This window comes from Ambystoma mexicanum, chromosome 11 (assembly GCF_040938575.1).
Source record: "Ambystoma mexicanum isolate Mex_15411 chromosome 11, UKY_AmexF1_1, whole genome shotgun sequence".
NCBI classification, from domain to species: domain Eukaryota; kingdom Metazoa; phylum Chordata; class Amphibia; order Caudata; family Ambystomatidae; genus Ambystoma; species Ambystoma mexicanum.
Window position 1 is genome coordinate 1,190,342,147 of NC_090934.1, and position 20,088 is coordinate 1,190,362,234.

The window sequence follows — 20,088 nt, forward strand, 5'->3', positions numbered from 1 at the left end:
TCGTTTGGGAAGGCCCCTGGTCTGCTTAAAAGTACAAGCGGCATTGGTTCATAAACATGGCAAACCTCTTGGGATCTCCGGCAAAGCGTTCGGGTGGAGCTAATGGAATATTTCCTGGTAGGTTTATTTGCACAGGGTTACTCGATAACACAGGAGCTGGGTTTCCCCCTGAACCAGGCATGGGTGCTTGTCCAGCTTGAGTTTGCAGCAGTTGTCTAGCGAGATCTGTGCGCTCCTTCGATACAATTAGTTCTCTTCTGAGGGCATTAGTCTCTTGGCGAGCGGAGTGCACTTCCGCCCTTTGTTCCACCAATAGTTGGGCCAGTTGGTCGGTTTCGGAGGTTTCCATAACGCCCGGGTGGGGATTTGTAGATAGGCGTCGCGTTCTGTTACGCTCACCAGCTCCCACAGGGGCGTCGGTCGGACCCGGACTGCTGCGGCCTCCACCCACGTGATGCATAGTGCTGCGATGACTGACTGTATCTGCCCTCCTAATCTTGTCTGCTTGGCTCGTAGAAATATTCTCCTACAAGTGGAGAAATGGGTTTAGCCACTTGTGGATTCACGTGATAGCACCCCCACTGTCCTCCCCACTTATCACCTCTGAAGCGTCCTGTCAGCAATCTCACCTTATATTCTTGAAGGATGAGCCCTCCATCCTGCGAAGCACGCAGGGGCGCGTTGATGACCAGTTACTTCACTGGCTTGGAGATATTGGAAGAGTTGTAGACGAATCCTGACTTCAAAAGATCCTGGCGAAGAGCCGTAAGTATTCCTTTTGGAAGACATCCTGGAATTCTTGGTATTCTGGAGGTAGTTGCAAGACTGCTGTGGTTACTGTGGCCAGGCCTGCGTTCTGATTTTTCTTTGGATAACAGGTTTGTGCACAATCCGGGAAGGTTATTCTCTTCTCTCGCCAATCAATACAAGGATTATGTGTTTCCAACCAAGGTATCCCCAGTATTATTTGGAACTGTGGGGCTTTGATTAGTTCAAACACAATAGTCCCTCGATGCCGATCCTGACCCAATAGTGTCATCTCTGCGGTGGAATGAGTTACAGGCCCAGAGGCTATTTCAGTTCCATCGACTGTGGTGATGACATCTGAGGTGGTTTTTCGGCAGAGAGGTAGATTCATCCTGGAAGCCAATTCGTGGTCCATATAGTTTCCTACAGCCCCGCTATCAATGTATGACCTTACTGCGTGCATACGTGAGGGCTGTCTAGGATCAATTAGGATCATTGGTATGATCAGATACGAGGTCTGAGTGTCCTTCTTTAAGCTTTGCAAGCGGACCGCTACGCTTGTCGGGCGTGGTCGTTTTCCGATTCGGGCTCTTTTGGACCTTTATCAGCAACTCCTACCGCCTTCTTGGGGGGTTTTATAGAGCAATCCCGTAGAAAATGTCCTGAGGTTCCACAGTACAGACACAATTGCATCTGTCTTCTTCTTTCCCTTTCCTTTTGAGTTAAGGGTCCTTTGACCCCCCCCCCCCCCGATTTGCATAGGTTCTGATGCATCTGTTCCTTTGGGGGCAACATTGGATTTAACCAATACCCGATTTTCGAACTTAGCTCGATCAGCCTTTCTATTCTGGAGTCGATGATCCAGCTGGACCACTAAGTCTATAAACTCTGCGCAATCCTGAGGTGGGTTCACATCTTGAGCCAAGACGTCTTTAAGTTCTCCCCGAAGTCCACGATGAAACAATGTAATTCGTTTTTCCTCAGGCCATCCGGTTTCCACTATCAATCTATTGAAGGTTGCAATATAGGTTAGCAGATCCTGGTTACCCTGTCGTAGGGACAAAAGTTTGTTATCCAGGGCCTGTCCTTGGAAGTGCCGGGCAAATAGTCTTTCCATGCTCGTTTGAAAGCCCTGAAAATCCCGAAGAATTGGGTCATCCCGAGTAACTAGAGGAATTGACCAATCAGCTGCACTGCCGCTGAGATATGATAATACAAAGGCTACCTTGGCTTGATCGTTTGGGAAGGCCCCTGGTCTGCTTAAAAGTACAAGCGGCATTGGTTCATAAACATGGCAAACCTCTTGGGATCTCCGGCAAAGCGTTCGGGTGGAGCTAATGGAATATTTCCTGGTAGGTTTATTTGCACAGGGTTACTCGATAACACAGGAGCTGGGTTTCCCCCTGAACCAGGCATGGGTGCTTGTCCAGCTTGAGTTTGCAGCAGTTGTCTAGCGAGATCTGTGCGCTCCTTCGATACAATTAGTTCTCTTCTGAGGGCATTAGTCTCTTGGCGAGCGGAGTGCACTTCCGCCCTTTGTTCCACCAATAGTTGGGCCAGTTGGTCGGTTTCGGAGGTTTCCATAACGCCCGGGTGGGGATTTGTAGATAGGCGTCGCGTTCTGTTACGCTCACCAGCTCCCACAGGGGCGTCGGTCGGACCCGGACTGCTGCAGCCTCCACCCACGTGATGCATAGTGCTGCGATGACTGACTGTATCTGCCCTCCTAATCTTGTCTGCTTGGCTCGTAGAAATATTCTCCTACAAGTGGAGAAATGGGTTTAGCCACTTGTGGATTCACGTGATAGCACCCCCACTGTCCTCCCCACTTATCACCTCTGAAGCGTCCTGTCAGCAATCTCACCTTATATTCTTGAAGGATGAGCCCTCCATCCTGCGAAGCACGCAGGGGCGCGTTGATGACCAGTTACTTCACTGGCTTGGAGATATTGGAAGAGTTGTAGACGAATCCTGACTTCAAAAGATCCTGGCGAAGAGCCGTAAGTATATAGTTTGTAAGAGTTCAAAATGTCTGGAATTCACTCCTGTCCAATTCCTCTTTTATCTTGCAGCTTTGACCCAATAAAAAGATTGACAGCTGAAAGCGCTCCGGTAAAAGTCTGTGTTACCCAACACTGTCCGGTGAATAATGCCAAGGGTTAAACTTGCTGCTTTCTCCTTATCTTACAGGTGCGGCATAAGAAGATGTGGCGTGCTGATGAATTATACCTCTGGCGGTAAAATCAGGTAACCATATGGCGGCGAAAGAGATTGTCTCTGTCTGTTCTCTCTGCTCACCTTGTTGTTTCTTGTCCCCCTTAGGTGCCGGGATTCGGCGATGTAAAGATAGAGACAGCGCCGGATCGAAGAGATGCTGCGTGGAACGGTGAGTTTGGCGCGGCGCTGCTGCTGGCGATGCGACGTGTTTAAAATAAAGTCTTTCCTCTGGTTTGAAGATGCGATGAATCTGGAATCGGGTAAGAAATCAGGTAATACTCTTGTTCTAACCTTTGCTTCTTTCCTTCTTTCTAGGTGCTCCAGGTTGGAGGTGGGCGTGGCAGAAGGCTGGATGCTGCTGCTGGCACGGTGAGCGTTACGCTGCTGGATGCAGAATAACGCGAAGCATGTCCTGCTCTTCGGGGGTGGTTTAAATAGCCTCCAAAGTAGTCCCAGGTAGGTATTCCTCCCCGACCACACCCGAGTAACAAAATAGTCCCTAAGGTAAAGTAGTCCCTTCCAGGCCTCACACGGGCTTAGATCTTCTTGCAGCACGGTCTGCATCAGGTAAGTGTGCACCTATGAGCCTGGCGCCATAGGCGCCAGGACTGAACCCAGACAGCCCCTAGCAGGGGTTGCTGGGTTTTCTCAAGGCGACATGAGGCCTACTCCCGGGGCTGATGGACGTGGTCTGGATGCCCGGGGGTATGCATCATGACAGGTAGCAGCTCTGGTCGAATGGGCTCTCGGCTGGCGGGGCAACGGTCGGTTTGCCAACCGGTGACAGTGCATGATGCAGCCGGAGAGCCATCTGGAAATGGAAGCCTTTGAGAGAACCTTCCCTTGGTTCACAGGTCCAAAGTTCACAAACAGCTGTGATGTCTTCCGAAAACTCTTTGTGCGGTCCACGTAGAACTTCAGCGCTCTAGCTACATCCAGCGAGTGCAAAGTCCTCTCGGCCGGCGACAAAGGCAACGGGAAGAAAACTGGCAACACCAAGGGCTCGTTGAGGTGGAAGTCCGACGTCACCTTGGGCATGAAGGAGGGGTGCATCCTCAGCACTACCCTCGTCTCTTGGAAAGTCAAGTACGGAGGCTTGCAGGAGAGGGCCTGGATCTCTCCCACTAGTCGTGTGGAGGTGATGGCCACAAGAAACGCTATCTTCCACGATAAGTACTTCAACTGGGCCGAATGCAGAGGCTCGAATGGCAGCCCCATGAGCCTGCTCAGCACCACATTGAGCTCCCACGCCGGGGCCGGAGCCTTCATCGGCGAGAATGAACGGAACAGTCCTTTCATAAACTCCTTCACCAGGCGATGGGACCACAGAGATGGTCGCCCAGTTCTGGTGTAGCGGGAAATCGCCGCTAGATGTATCTTGATGGAGGCATGAGCTAGCCCCGCCTTGGCCAGCGATAGCAGGTACGGCAGCACTCTCGGGCCGTAATCCATAGGGGGTTAATCTTCTGTGCGTGGCACCAGACAGAGCACCTCTTCCATTTGTGTCCGTAGCACTTGAGAGTTGAGGACACCCTGGCCTTTGCAAGCACCTCCTTGCAGTCCACCGGTATATCGTACCCTCCAAGTGCTGCAGGAGCCAGGCCTGCAAGTTCAGCGACCCCGGGTCGTGATGGAGGATGGCGCCTCCTTCTCTGGAGAGAAGATCCGCGTCCGTCGACAGTTTGACTGGGGGGGACGCTGACATGACCAGAAGGTCCGGGAACCAGATCTGCCTCGGCCATGCCGGTGCAACGAGGATCATCCTGCACCGGGACCTCTTGAGTTGGTTGATGAGTCGCAGCAGCAACGGCAACGGGGGGAACACATACAGGAACAGGCCGTCCCAGGGGAATGAGAAAGCATCGCCCATGCTCCTCGGCTGGGGAAACCTGCTGGCGAACCTCTGGCACTTGGAGTTCGTCGCGAACAGGTCGATCTGGGGTTTGCCCCATCGTTGGAAGAGTCAATCTGCTTGATCCTGATGCAGCTCCCACTCGTGGCACGAGTGCAGCTCCATGCTGAGTGAGTCGGCGATGGTGTTCTTTATTCCTGCCATATGGAAGGGCACCAGAAACATCCTCTGGGCGACAGCCCAGTGCCACAGATCCTGGGCCTCCATGGATAGGACTATGGATCGGGTGTCTCCCTGCTTCCGGATGTACAACATCGTGGTGGTGTTGACGGTGAAGACCCTCACCACCTTGCCCTTGAGGGACGGAGTGCCCAGAACACGGCTCGGAGCTCCAGGATGTTGATGTGGAGTGACCTCTCCTCCGGGAGCCAAAGGCCTCTTGCGTGGAGGTCTCCGGTGTGCGCTCCCCATCCCTCTAGGGAGGCGTACGTTGTCACCATCTCCTGATGTGCCAGGGTCTGCAGGTCCGTGCCCGCCACAAGATGCGCACGGGTCCCCGACCACCGAATCGCTTGGCGGAAGGCCTTGTTGAGCGGGATCCTGTCTTCGAAGCTGCCCGCCGCTTGTATCCAACGGGCATCGATGAACCCTTGTAGAGGACGCATCCGCAGCCTGCACAGGCGCACCCGGTAGATGCATGAGGACATCATGCCGAGCAGGGACTTGATGGATCTCACCCTGGCCACGTCCATGGCCAGCAGGCACTGCACCTTGCCCAAGATGGCCCTCGTCCTCTCCTCTGACGGAGAAGCCAATAGCGCCATTATGTCGAGCTTGGCTCCCAGAAACAGTGCGACCTGCGACGGAATCAGGCGGGTTTTCGAGTAGATGATGGGGAATCCCAGATCCGTTAGCAGTTGGACGGTCTTCGCTATGTGTTCGACGGCGAGTTCTCTTGTCCTTGCACGGATGAGCCAATCGTCCAGGTAGGAGTAAACGTGGATCCCCCGCAGAAACAGCCGCGCCACCACTGGAGCTAGGCACTTGGTGAATAAGCTGGGCGCCAACTTCAAACCGAATGGAAGGGCCTTGAATTGGTAGTGCCGTCCCTGGACCACGAATCTGAGAAACCTTCGGTGTCCTTTTACAATGGGGATGTGAAAGCAAGCATCCTCCAAATCCAACGACGACAGGAAGTCGCCCTCCTCCAGCTGTCCCAGCACGTGCTGGAGGGTGACCATCCGGAACTTTTGGGCCTTGATGTACTTGTTTAACCGACGCAGGATGGGTCGCCAACCGCCTGTCTACTTTCTGATGAGGAAGTATCGTGAGTACACTCCGGATCCCCAGAGCTTCTTTGGGACGAGCTTGATGGCTCCTTTCTTCAGCATCGCCCTTACTTCCAACAGCAGTTGAGGGGCGTGGTTCTCCTTCCTGGCCACGGGAGGAATGCGGGGGCACTTCTTTAGAAATTCGAGAGTGCCCTTGGGCCAGGGCATCCAGCACCCAACGGTCGGTGGAGATGGACTCCCACACGCTGACGAACTTCGCCAGCCGGCCTCCCACCAGGGTGCTCAGGTGGGGCCCCGACGCTACGGCCGGTTTAGTCCTGCTTGGCAGCAGACTTGCCGCCTTGACCTCCTTGGCAACGACCACGAGATCCTCCTGACTTGCCTTGTCCTCTAGAGGCCTCTTGCGACGAGGAGGGAGCCGCCTGGCGGTACGTCAAAGAGCCTCCCTCGAATCCTTTGGAGGCACCTTGCTTGCCACCTCCCCTTCCTGCAAGATCTCCAGGGCCTCAGCCGTCTTGTCATCCGGCAGGAAGTCCAGCAGGGGAGCGATCTTAAACCACAACTCCCTGTCGTAGCGGACCACAATAGCTAGAGCGTTGGCCGCCTTAATTGTCGTGGCCGCCGACGAGATGACTTGTCGTCCCATGGCGTCCAGTTTCGGTGGGGAGGTCGAAGTTGAAGCCGTGGCCCCTGCCGCTTTCTTCTTGGCCACCGCCGAGACAACCGAATCCGGGGTCAGCTGCGCCCTAAGGCACAAAGGGGCAGAATCCGGGACCCGGTACTTCTTCTCTTACCGGTCCCTCTTGGCGGGCGTCATGGACGGGTACTTCAGGAGAGACAGCCCTTCATCCCAGATGTCGTCAAGTAACGGGACCGAGAGGACCGTCTTCCTCTTGGCCTCACGCCGTTGATAGAGGAAGCCTTCCTTCTTCTGTTCTTCTGGGCAGAGCTGGAAAAGCTCGGATGCCCTGGCAATCACGGCATGGAAAGAGCCAATTTCGTCGGGGGGGAGGCCCGAGCGAGGGGGTGGTGATGTCAGGCCCATCCCATCGTCACCACCGTCGTCCTCCGTCCCCGTCGTGGCCGTATCCGTTCCCGTTTCCTCCTTACGATCAGGGGAAGGTGATGAAGGCTGAGAGGGCCGTGAAGGCTGGAAGGGCGGGGGTGGATGAACTCTCCTCCGTTTGCCTGGAAGGCTTCCCGGCTTCCCGACGGTCCTAGTCCTGCTGGGTCATCCGTCGGGGGTAAGGGTAACCTCATCCTTATCTCCGTTCATATGGCTTGGATTGGCATCAAGATGGCCCCCGAGTTGTCCTGAGGCTCGGGCAACGGCTGCGACGGGCGCGACGGTCAGGGGGGTGGAGTCCTCCTCCTCCACTGGCTCGTCGGCACCACCGTTGCTCTCTTTGTCCGCCTCATCAGGATTCCTCCCGTGGGAACGGACCTCTTCGAACCTCTTGCTGAGGACCTTCACGACTCCAACCAGCTCCTCTTCAGAGGCTGAATCCGTGTCTGTGATGGCCACCGGCCCCCCCCCTCTTTTTCCACTGGGGTTCTCACAGGGGTCTTATCGATGGGCTGAAAAGAGGATTCCCTCCGCCTTGGCAGGGAAACTCTGGGCCCCGAGGTCTCCTCCACTGGGGTAGCCTCCACAGGCTTCGCCAGGGCCGTCACAACTCCCCGATAGAGGCCTTAGCCGGGTCAATCAAGGCCTTCACCACCTTGGGCGCGCTTGAGGCCTTCACCTTGGCGGGAGGGTCACCGCCTCGCTCCCCCTCCGCTGACTCCTTAGAGATCGACCGGTGCCTCTCCAGAAGCTTACCCAGGTTCTCGGATTTTCTCTTCCCCAGCCTGTGCGTTGGCTTGTGGTTGATGGCTTCAGTGAAAGTGCGCCCTGCCTGGCAGCCGAGGAGTCCGACCCTTCGGTGCTCCGGGTGCCCGCGGACTCGCGGTGCTTTGCCTTCTGTTGGGCCCCTGTCACTGGGGCACCATCACAGGACTTAGAAGACCGCTCGGACTTCTTCTTCTTCTCACCTGCTGGGCCCTTCTCCAGCCAGCTGGCAAGACGGATCCGACGATCCCTCATAGTCCGTTCCGCAAGTTCTTGCAAAACGGACAGTCCTTCTCCACATGATTTTGTCTTTGTGAAGGCAGTAGAGACATCTCGAATGCTCATCCTCCTTGAAAACATTCTGTAATCCGCATCCAGGGCAGTTCCTGCACAGCTTGGATCCGGGCGTCAAGCTTCCCTTGTCCTGGGCCATGCCTACGAGGTAGGCCTCAGATCTTCTTGAATCCTCCAAGAAGCGTAACTCAACGGAACTTTGTCCTTGAGGGGCGTAGAAAATTCCGAAACGGGTCCCCGTTGATCGGAAGTAGAAACGGTGGAGCTTGAGGCTCGATTGATCGAAAAAATGAGATTAAACTCTCTGAAAAAACGCAAAAAGCAGTAAAAGCTCGAGAGCTATAGCACGAGGACTCCCAACACTTGAACATGTGGTAAAAATCTGAGGATGGCTGCCAGGGCAGGGGCTTAGGGAGAGGGCAGTCATTGGCTGGGGGCAGTATGACCCAGAGACCAGTGATTGGTTACTACTAAGAAAGACAGATCAGAAATGAAACTGATACTGATTTTTTCTTTACGGAGGATTCCCAGCCTGACCATGGGGAATATTCATGAGCATGTGAATCCATGCCAGACCCTTGCTGGAGAACAACAGTTACAGGTAAGTAACTTGTTCCTTGCCAAACGTCCTCGGACATGTGTTTCTTGTAACCTGAGTATTTTAATTTCATGCCTTTGGGCATAGGCCATGATCTTACAGGCCTTGGTGTAGTTACTCAACCCCCAAACATTCCATGACATTATGTCTATGGCCATTTCATTGTCCTAGGATACATCCCAGCAAGTATGGCCCAGTGTGAGTCTGCCGGTATGAATGTTTTCGCTGTGTTGCCCTTCCGTAATGTGAAATGCCATTCTGCCCCGCCATTTTTGGTATAACTTCCCCCAACAAATCTTCCCCCCCTCCCTCACCGCACAATCCCAACTGCCAATGTCCCCACTCATAAGTACCCGTGGACCTCCCCAAACTTGGCCCGTCCGTAGTACAGGCCCAACAGCGGCATGCACCCAACAGAACTTCCAAAGTAGCAATTGCAATCGCAGTGGGGTGCGCTGTAGCCGTGGAACCAACTGAAAAGGAGCAGTGGATTACAACACCTAGTAAACATGACAGGGGTTTGTGCCACTATAATGCAGTTACATCTTTCCAGAACAGGGAATGACAGAAAATAGCGACAATGCTGTCCTGCAATAGGCTATCAATTCCAGATATTTCAGACACGATGCATTGCATCAATAGGCCGTCAATACAGCCTCGTGTCTCATAGTATTCATTACTGATTAATGCAAGAGGCCCCCACATTGAACCCACATGTCATAGGGCGTTCCATGATACAATACACCATTCCTACATATAATAGGGGACCAGCGATTTCTAATGCTACCATCAACCCAAACGCTGAAGAATAATAGTTATCAAAAACCAGGTAGACCAGGAGCAGTCGGTCACCGGTTAGTCATTTTCCATAAGGTCATCTGCCGGATTGTTCAGTGGTATATGTGCTTCTATAAACTTCACTGCTTCGTCGGGGACTGTAAAGAAATGTAGCTTCTCTCTAAAGGTGAACTTGAGACGTGCTTGAAACAGTATTGCGTAGGGGATGTTCCGTTCCCTTGGCATCTTTTTCACACCGATAAATTAGCATCTTTCCTGTTGCACTCCCATGGAAAAGTCGGGGAAGATTCTGAACGTTTGGGAGCCGAGGCGCAGCTCACCCTTCTCCCAGGCAAGTCATAGGACTTGATCCCTGTCTCTGTAGCTTAGAATTTTAGAAATAATGGGTCTGGGAAAATCCCTGGATTTGGGTTGTGGAGCTAGTGCGCGGTGGGCACGTGCAACAGTAAAGAAGGGGGATAGCTCGGGATTGTCAGCAATTCTTTAATCAGGTTTTCGACTACCAACTCCATGCAGCCTTTGAGAGCATTCTCCGGAACCCGTATAATTCGAAGGTTGTTCCTGCGGGATCTAGATTCCAAATCGTCACATTTTGCTTTCACAAACTTCATGCCACGTGTAAGGAAGGCAACTGTATCCTGGAGGGTATGTAGACCATCCTCATTTGCTCCAATTCTAGACTCTGCTTTCGTGATGCTGGTTCCGGCATGATCTATTTGAGATTTGAGTGACGCAACATTTGCATTTATATCGTCCAGCTTTTCATGGAAGGAGGCAAAGTTCTTGGCGATGGCTTCCATCATCGCGGTGAGATCCGGGGCTGGTATATCTGGGGGTATAGTAGCATCTTCCTGGTCAGCTGATGAGTGACCTAGCTCCGGTCTGGGTGCCTCCTTGGCAAACTTGTCCATGGCCCCTACTTTGTTGGCGCCCTGGGCTGTTCGACATCTCTGTGGAACTAGCTGTGCAGTCGGATCGGGGTGTATAACCTCAAGTCATGGTATGCTTTCCCACTTATCAAACCAGCCCCGTCCAAGGCGCAGCAGCTCCCAGCAGATGGTATTAAGGGCCCGGAGCCAGAGATACCACTGGGCAGGGGCACCTGGTGGGAGCAGGTCTAATAAATGTCTAGCGGCTGGAGGCTAGCCGAACAGTTAAAGAGCGGGGGCTATCATCATAGCAGTATTGCAAACCCCCGAGCTAGACCTCCGGGTAGATGGTAATACGTACAATGCAGGGTGTCGGGTAAGCCTACCGTTTCTCCTCACGTATCATAAATCCAGGCACTGTTAATGTATGATATGTGCATCCATCAGGGCTAGCGGGTAGGTGTCAGATGGCTGGAAGGTAGCTCAAGCGTGTCTCTGGATGCGTATGCAGCACGATGCTTGGTAGGACCACGGGGGAGCATGCAACTTTAGCAGCAGAGCGCACCCCAGAAGTGCTATGTATGCTGCGGGATCAGGCCCCAAGTCTGGGAGAGGCTCAGTGCGCAGCTCCGGATAGCGGCCCACCGCTGACCAATGCCAGCAGCAGGGGATTTGGCTGCGCTGGGACCTCACCCCAAACAGCGGGCCGCCCGGCAGGCTGGGAGCCCAGGATTGGTCACTAGGCTGTGCGGCAGCGGCAGTGGCAATTGGGAGCCCCGGGGCCCACTATGGAGTGAGTTTGCAGTCACAAGTCTCTGCCTGCCGCCCAAATGTGCATGTCCCCATGGGCATCAGGAGCAGGCGCGCCCGTGCCTCACCAACGCACCACCACCACCGTGCAGCGCCGCCGGGGAGAGCCTGGGACGCTGCCAATGAAGCAGAGATGTCCGGTTAGGGCCCAGGAGAGCCCCGCAGTGGCCACAGCACGGTTCCCCCAAAGATCCACCTACTTCTGGCTGGGCTCTGGCTTGGGCCAATTCCCGGCATCGGGAAACCGGTCCACGCATTCCAGGTACGTCGCAGGGACCACCAGGTCCACCCAAGCTCATCCGCCGCACCCGGCCAGGTTCCGGAGTGTGTTCTTCGCCTGACGCCACAGCTAGCGCCCAGATGGATCGAAGCATGCAGCTCCAGTAAACTTCCTCATCTCCGGGGTGACGGCTGGAACGGGGCGTAGCCCGGGCACTTGTCACTTAGTCCAGCAAACAGGGGGAAGGCAGCCAACGGCACCCTCCACAGCAGCAACACCCAGTAGTGGAGTGATGTTGCGGGTGTCTGCTCCCACCGAGCCACGGCTCAGAGGTGGGCCGCCGAGTAGGCCCAGCCAGCTGCCAAAGCAGCCACTCAAGGTGCCAAGGTTCAGGTAGGCATAACTCTGTCACGGCACTCCGATTCTCTCCGGGATTCAAGGCAGACGTGCAACAAGCTGCCTGCAATGTATGGCGATAGTTGTAGATGAACAGCTGCAAAGTATCCGCCGTTGTAGTTGGATTAGCATTGGTGCCACATCTTCCAGGCTGCTCAACAGTGCCCCGGCCTGAAAGGTCTTTTCTGGGCCTTCCTGCATGTGCAGATACAGGACCGACTTAGAAGTTGAACGCTGTTCTTTCCAAACTCATAGGTCCACCCTTCGAGCCATTGCACAAGGCAGACATAATGTTCCTCTCCTGGAAGACTGCTTTTCCCTCTTCCGCTTTTGGGTATAGGCAGGGCGGCCACATGGAGGACTGGTTCACACCTTCACGAGATTCTACTGTGTGGACAGGATTTCCACAGAGGAATCCAGGGTTAGACAAGCTGTGCTTCGCCATCTGTTTTCTTAAGGTGAGCTTTTCTGAAGATGAGCCTTTGCCTGCCCCCTTGTTTTCATAGTATTCTTGTGTATGCTGCGTTATAATCTATTCAAATAGCATGTGAATTTATGAAAGAGCCAATGCTGGAGAAGGCATAAGTAACGTACCTGTAATGCCTGTTCACCAGAATTGGTATCTTTCATGGATTCACATGCGACCCTTCGCCTACGCAGCTTGTGGTTCTTCTTGGTTCACATTGTCATGTTCACGTGCAATATGTAAATCTGAAGATGGCCTCCAGAGGTGGAACTAAGGGAGTCTCTGTCTATTGGCTGTTGGCAATGTGACCCAAAACAGTTCTGAGAGAACACTAAAGTGACTGCAGTTTCAAATTTAAATTTAAATTGTTTTAATGTTACTGAGGATTCCCAGAATAACAATGGGTAATATATTCAAACAGCATGTGAATCAATAAATGATACTGTAAAGACTGGGGGGGTTAGCTGTACTCTGCCCTCTATATGGTTTGGACAGGGGCACAGAGTACCCCAGCGAAGGTTCTCTATATGGTAGTTTGGCTGAGCAGCCAAGACTTAAGCTCTAGGGAGGTGATGCGGGCTGGTTCATAAGTACAGTGAGTCCCCAAGCCCCCACAAAGGAATGTCCAAACACTATGTTAGGTGATAACACAGCTTCTTTATATAAAATAATGTTCAGTAATATATATACTGTGAGAAACCTGAAGGTGTCTCACCTGCTAGTCCCCGGGGATCTGTCATCCAGGTGGTCAGGATACGGCCATCACTTTTGGATTCAGTACATGGGGGAGGATTACCTGGATAAGGGGTCTTCGAGAGTGTATGTGGGACACTGGATGGTGAGATGCGATATCCCCTTCCCTGTAACACCTTTACCCCATCCTACCCGGTAGGGTACTTAGGAGCTCAACCCCCCACCCTCCTTTGCTACATGAACGCATTCCCATGGACAGTTAATTGTGAAAGAAAATGGACTAACACCCGAGCCGTATACCTGACGTGTCCCACTACAATGGTCACAAAACAAAAAAGTGTCCTGACAGGTTCACTAAACATATATATAAATTTAATTTATAATAAACTTCTCAATACCAGAAATATGGCACAAGCTATCTAAAGTATTTCCTAGGTATGTGTTTTACAGTTTTCTGTGTCCACCTAAGTTTTCATAGGGATACATTTTACAAAAATCACCATTTCGTACTTCTGTTTAAGCATTATACAGAAGTAACTTTTTATTATTTCAATTATTACTCATAAGCAAGGTCTGTCAATTACCAAGCACTATTAGCTCAACATAAATTCCAAATCAAGCACAATATGTACAAAAAAGAACCAATAAATATCCATGTTCATGTACACAGTATTTCATACAATGCAAAAGACAGTTATATACACACATTAGAAAAAAACATTTGAAAAAACTTTTTCTCAGAATAGTCAACACTATATAAATTTTGAAGTTGATAGGCCCCCACTCAGAGGTTGAAACCATATGTCTCTGGATTATAAATTTTCAGTTCCATTGGGGGCATTTTCAATTGGTTAGCTAAACTCAAGGGGCCTCATTAGGACCCTGGCAGATTTCGCGGTGCTTAATGCACCGCGAAGCACGGCGGAAAGCCGTCGATAGCGCCATGGGGGTTGGCGGATTTACCACCCCATGCCGACCTTGGCGGAGCGGTAAATCCCCAATCCCCATTCTGCCCTTCCCCATTCCCATTCTTGCCCCATAGGGTATAATGGGAGTGGGGAAGGAGTTAATTACGCCACCGTAAAATACGGTGGCGTAATTAACAACGAGGTCCCGTAGCGCCATGGTTTTCTCCGCCTGGTAAAACCAGGCGGAAAACGGCGCCATGGCGCTACGGGAACTCGTAGTGGGGCGGACGGGTCCGCCGCGAATACCGCTGGCGGAAACCCACTCCGCCAGGGTCCTAATGAGGCCCAAGGTCTACTGGCTAAACTCGGGGTTTAGCTAGTAGACCTTGAGTTTAGCTAACCAATACATATGGTTTCAACCTCCGAGTGGGGGCCTATCAACTTCAAAATTTATATAGTGTTGACTATTCTGAGAAAAAGTTTTTTCAAATGTTTTTTTCTAATGTGTGTATATAACTGTCTTTTGCATTGTATGAAATACTGTGTACATGAACATGGATATTTATTGGTTCTTTTCTGTACATATTGTGCTTGATTTGGAATTTATGTTGAGCTAATAGTGCTTGGTAATTGACAGACCTTGCTTATGAGTAATAATTGAAATAATAAAAAGTTACTTCTGTATAATGCTTAAACAGAAGTACGAAATGGTGATTTTTGTAAAATGTATCCCTATGAAAACTTAGGTGGACACAGAAAACTGTAAAACACATACCTAGGAAATACTTTAGATAGCTTGTGCCATATTTCTGGTATTGAGAAGTTTATTATAAATTAAATTTATATATATGTTTAGTGAACCTGTCAGGACACTTTTTTGTTTTGTGGTTTAGTGAGTTCCCGGTCCTTGACAGAGTAGGGATATACCCTCTAGTGCATTACCACTACAATGGTCAGGCAGAGTCAGGCAATTACTGATCATTACACACACCGGACTTCCATCACACTTCCTCACACGGATAAAAGGCAGAGAACGAAAGCACACTCTGAGCAGAGCTAAGCGCACAAGCAAGCAGAAATTCCAAGATGGCAGTTTAATGCATGGCGGAAGACTGCAAGACCGAAGAGGAGTGCAAGGAGGGAAGTGCCCTTGACCTTTTCACCGAAAGCCAGTATCTTTCATGAGCCTTCGAGAATAGGAAACGTAAGACCTGGAAGTACAGCTAAAGAATCCTGCATTGTGTGTCAGAGGTATCTGGGGCTCTCCTGCGTCAACAGTCAAGGCGGAGAGAAGCGATTGCCGCTGTGGTACTGTCCTTGGCTCCTACAACAAAGCAGCACCAGTGAAGTCAGCACAGCCGGTGAGTTGGGGAGACTGATACCAAACCGGTCTGTATGTAAACCAAGGTTGCAAGCAGCAACATTTTATAAAGAATATAAAGGAACAGTGCATGAAACGCATTTGGCGAGCGTGACAAGTTTAATCAGAATGGCAGACGAATGATGGAACTTTGAAACTAAGTATGATACCATAGACGGAGTGATCCAGCACCAAGTGAGTGCTCATTCGAAGGTCTCTGTTAGGTATCCAACGAAAGGGTGACAAAGGTTAAAATAAGAGGAATTGTGAAATCAAAGTGGTCCTGCAGTGGGTCAAGCCAAACCCTGTGCACATTTGAAAGTCTTCGATCTATGAAGTTGATTAAAATTGGTCCGAGCCCGGCTGAGGGAGATCTGGGGTGAACCGTGAGTCGCCTGAGAAAAGAAAATGCTATAAACATTTTGCCAACAGGATCTGAGCCTGGATTAGGGGGATTTAAGGTGACGAATATTGTGGAAAAGGGATCTGAGCCCGGCAGAGGGATATCTGGGGTGAATAGTGACTCACCCAAAGGGAACACTTGTACAAAATGGAGAAGAACTTTTTGTTTAGTTGACTGCATCAGGCCCTCTGAGTGAAGAAACGTTTAAAAGCAAGGAGACTTGCGCACCGAAGGCCCCGATGCGAATAATTGGATCTGCATCCTCGTGCTAAAGAAGTCAGAGACTGTGCTACACTCGACTGGACTGATTGTCCCATGCTGAAAACGTTGGAAAGGGAGGCCAACGGCCTGAACAACCTGACATATCATTTTGAACACTTCTCTCTTTTCATAAAATTGTTTCCCCACATTGTTTGGATTTAGAGGTAAGAGTTGGCAATAGGTTTTTTTTTAGTATAGGCCCTTTTATTTTGATAAAGACACCGCTAGGACTGCATTATTATTTGATGGTCGTAGCTTGCTGCCATCAGTAGATTTAGGTTTAGATAGATGTTAATCCACACCCCTTTTGAAGTTCAATAAACGTTTTTGAACTGTGGTCACTTGTGCCTGTCTTACTGTTGATGCCATGCCTTTTCTTAAAATATATATAAATAATAACACTTTGTACTCATGCAGTTGTATTCTAATAATGTCAAAGATAAATACACTCTGTGGTACCACACTAGACTTCAATTCAGTACAAATGCACCAACTGCTGACCGTTTTAAACAGGCATATGAATTTTTAAGTAAGGTGTGCTTTCATAGATCAAGGAAGAAAGGCAGGGTTTTTCCGGACCATGGGCAGTATACTTTCATGAGACCCAAATAGCAATACTGTGTGAGGATACCCCCCCCACGGATAGCAATACTATGCAACCTGAAATGGAAAAGTTAGGGAGTGCCTTATCTTGTCTTTTACAGCCCAGTCCAAAGATTTTCAATAACGCTCTACTTTCTTTTGACATGTTCTGTACCTGGGATGCCACCAGAGAACAGGATCCAAGATGACTCTGGGACCTCTGGACGACTCCTGAGGCTGGAAAACGCTCTTCCTCGCCACAGTACCTTTGGTGCCTTGGCAGGCGAAATCGCTGAGTTTCTTAGACCGGACCCATGTAGGATGGCCCCCCTTTGCAAGGAGTAATTGGGATGTCGAGGCCAAGAGAAAAAGGGGAATCAAGTGCTTTTGCGGAAAGGCAGCAGTTTCGGTCTTATCGGTGGTCTCCTTTTGGACGGGTGTTACTCTGGCTGTGGAAATCCTAGGAAGGTGAAACTTGCTGTGGACTCCGAAAAGGCCTGGCTTAAGAAGATAAGATCACTGGGGACCTTGGATACTTCCAGTGGCGACGGCTGCAATGGCAGAAATAGCTGATGGGTTTCACGATTTCTGGGTTCACTGACCTTCAGATCTTCGGTGCTGCAGCCACTGCACAGACCTCTGGATGGCTTCTGGCAACCTGGACTCGGCCACTGGACTGCACTACGGGCCCTCACCAAGGCGGGACCCTCAGGACATCTTCTTCGGATTTTGGTGGTGGAAAACCGAGCGGCGGACCTTCCTCTGCACACAGCAAACTGGAATCTTCGTTGGGAAGAAATGTTCGGATGTCGTGTCAGGGATGTCTATTGAAGGATTCTTTAATCAGGTGTAACTTTCGCAGCTGCAGGTGTCAAGTAGCCCTATTTCAGGGTACCTACGCTTCTGGGCAGTAGATGGCAATCTGGCTTCCGCCGGTCACAATCGCACTTCGGAACCCTGGGCGACACAACTGGACTTTGACTCAAGATGCCCAAGCACTTCTCTTCTGGATTCACAAAAACCCTTCTCCGGACGGCAGGCACACACGACTGGGTCCCAGGGCACTTCTGATGAAGAGTAGCGGGTGCACGATCGTCCCTCGTTGCTCAGGAAAAGGGTTCCTATCTAGGTCCTCTCTTGGATCAGTCCTTGGAAGAACACAGTAGCTTTCAGATTGCGTGAAGAAAATGCAGCAGCAGACTTCTTCCTCCAGCTGGGATTCCAGGGAACAGCTTCTTCTTGCTTTGGCTTCTACTTCAGCTACTAAACAAATTTGGGAGTGAGAGGTTCCCTGTAATACACATCGGTTCCACGTTCACTCAGGCTGAGCCAGGCTCAGGCAGCCAGTCATTCATAAGGACATTCATTCATGCAGGCAGGCAGCCAATCAGGCTCACAGGCATTGAGGTCATTCACTCCACCCAGGCACCCATAACACAGAATGTGGATTGGAGTAAGCACCCAGCCTTTCATCACACTACACTGCATTCATTCCAGGTTCAGTCAGGACTGTCTCAGGCATTGTCATACAATCAATACCAGACACCCATAACAGAGAATGTGAGTTCACTTCAGACTCCATTTATACATATCCCGCCCCTGTGGTGTACCCAATACACACAGCCCCTGGGAAGGCTCCAGTCAGTCTGACAGAGGCAGAGCCATATATGGTATTTCCTCCCAACAGCCAGTCAAGGGAAAGGGACAGAGTCAGGCCTTCCCAAGACTTTGGGAAACAAGGTGTAAAGGCAACATAAACCAAGAGGCTACAGTGGCCATCTTGCCTTTCTTCAGGAATCCATTGATTCCTATGGCAGGGCCTGGGTGCCTCAAAAAGGAGGATACTCATAGCCACTCCCAAGTCAGCATGTAGCTGCTGCCAGCCCATACCCTGCTCCGTGGGCAACATACAGGTGCCCCAAAACACACCTAAGGGGTACATGGGTGTACCCCCACCCATGGGTGCCATAAGGCTTTCTGATGGGTGTTGTTCACCAAAAGGAGTACGTGAAGAGCTGTACTGCCAGAGGTCCAGTGCAGAAAACACATTCAGAGAAGTGGTAGGACAAGGACCAGGAGGCCCTGTCCCTCCAGAAGGCATTTCCAGCATCAGAGATACCAATGCTGGCGAACAAGAGTTACAGGTAAGGACCTTATTCTGTACTTTAATTTAGCATTACGATAAATAAACCTTTAATAAATCAACTCAAACTGAACTCTGGTTCTTGGCCGGTCTGTTGATATTGTCACCTATGCAACAGGATGGCGAGTATATTCATCCTGAATTTCCATAAGGAATCATTTTAGGCTCTTCCTATCTTTTACTGATTAAGTGAATGCTTTTCTTGTTATCTGATCCAGCTCGTTTGGCTGTCATATCACAATTACATTTAGCCTGTTATGCAAGAGTAAATATTTGGTAAACTTTCTATTTTTAGCCATTCTGAAAGAAAACTGTCCAGTGTGGTGATGTAACTGATGTGTTCACATTAATGCCACCATATAAGAAAACAAATCTATAAATAAAGCAGCTTATTTGTGAATTAGCAAACAATATACATGTTTGTTCCTCCCACAGGCCGCGGTGCCATGGCTGAAGTGGCAACCATAGTGGAGAAGGTGAGATTATTGATCCCTGAGACCAAGGCCACACCACAGAGTGGACTCCAAGAAGCTGAACAAGAGCATCACTAACAAGGCGGAAGTTGATAGAATTGTTTCCTGCCACGTCCATATGGCAAAATTAAAGGTGTTTTTCTCCAGCTCACCGACAGTGTGATGAAAGTACAGTTTTAAAGCTGGTGATGCAAAGTGTCAGAGAGCATCTTGTACATCCAAACCAGACCTTGCAAGCACTGGAGCATGGCTTACACCAATGATGCCAACACTTCAGAACACTGTAGCGCTCGTTACAAATGTGCCCCGCAGTGCCGGATCTTCCCACACCCAGCAAAACGGCTCACAACATTGCACTCCTTTCCTTGCACCGATATTCCAGTTAATTGTGGTTTTTGTAATGCTGCACTCTAACGCACCATTTCCTTTGAGGGCACAGCTGGAATACTATGTTTGTTCTTGCTAGTGGAGATATGCAGGTAATTTACGTATTGAGTCTTTAAGCAACCCTCTTTATCATACTGTTAGGTATTTAACTTTTGCTCCATGAAAACATATTTGTTTAAATTATCTATTTGCTCAAAACAAATCTAAAGCATTTGCTTAAATTGTCTTTTTAATTCTCAGGAATTAAACATCCTTCATTAATATATTTTGAATCATGCCCTTATTTATATTGATGCCCATGTATTTTACTTTGCTCTGATATGCCTAGCATTTGTGTGACAAAGATGCAGAAATAACTTCACTTCAACAGAACATTTTCAACTTTTCTGCCACCACCGTGTGCTTCCCTGTCAAATATCACTCCCTTAAAGCATCATCCAGCCTAGTTTCCTTTCAAGCACATCCTTTTCACCCTCACAAATATATAC

General features: G+C 50.4%; 1 protein-coding gene across 25 annotated transcripts in view; it reads left to right on the forward strand.

Moving 5' to 3' along the window:
* Positions 1-19,863, forward strand: part of PPCDC (phosphopantothenoylcysteine decarboxylase) — a 728,417-nt gene extending 708,554 nt beyond the window's left edge. For all 25 annotated transcript variants that reach the window (XR_011279806.1, XR_011279805.1, XM_069624534.1 and 22 more), the window contains one exon: positions 19,176-19,863. Coding sequence is in view for 23 of the 25 variants with exons in the window: in XM_069624534.1 (XP_069480635.1) it covers positions 19,176-19,291 (116 nt within the window). In the remaining 2 variants the exon portion in view is untranslated. The remainder of the gene's footprint in view (positions 1-19,175) is intronic.
* Positions 19,864-20,088: the final 225 nt, after the last annotated feature.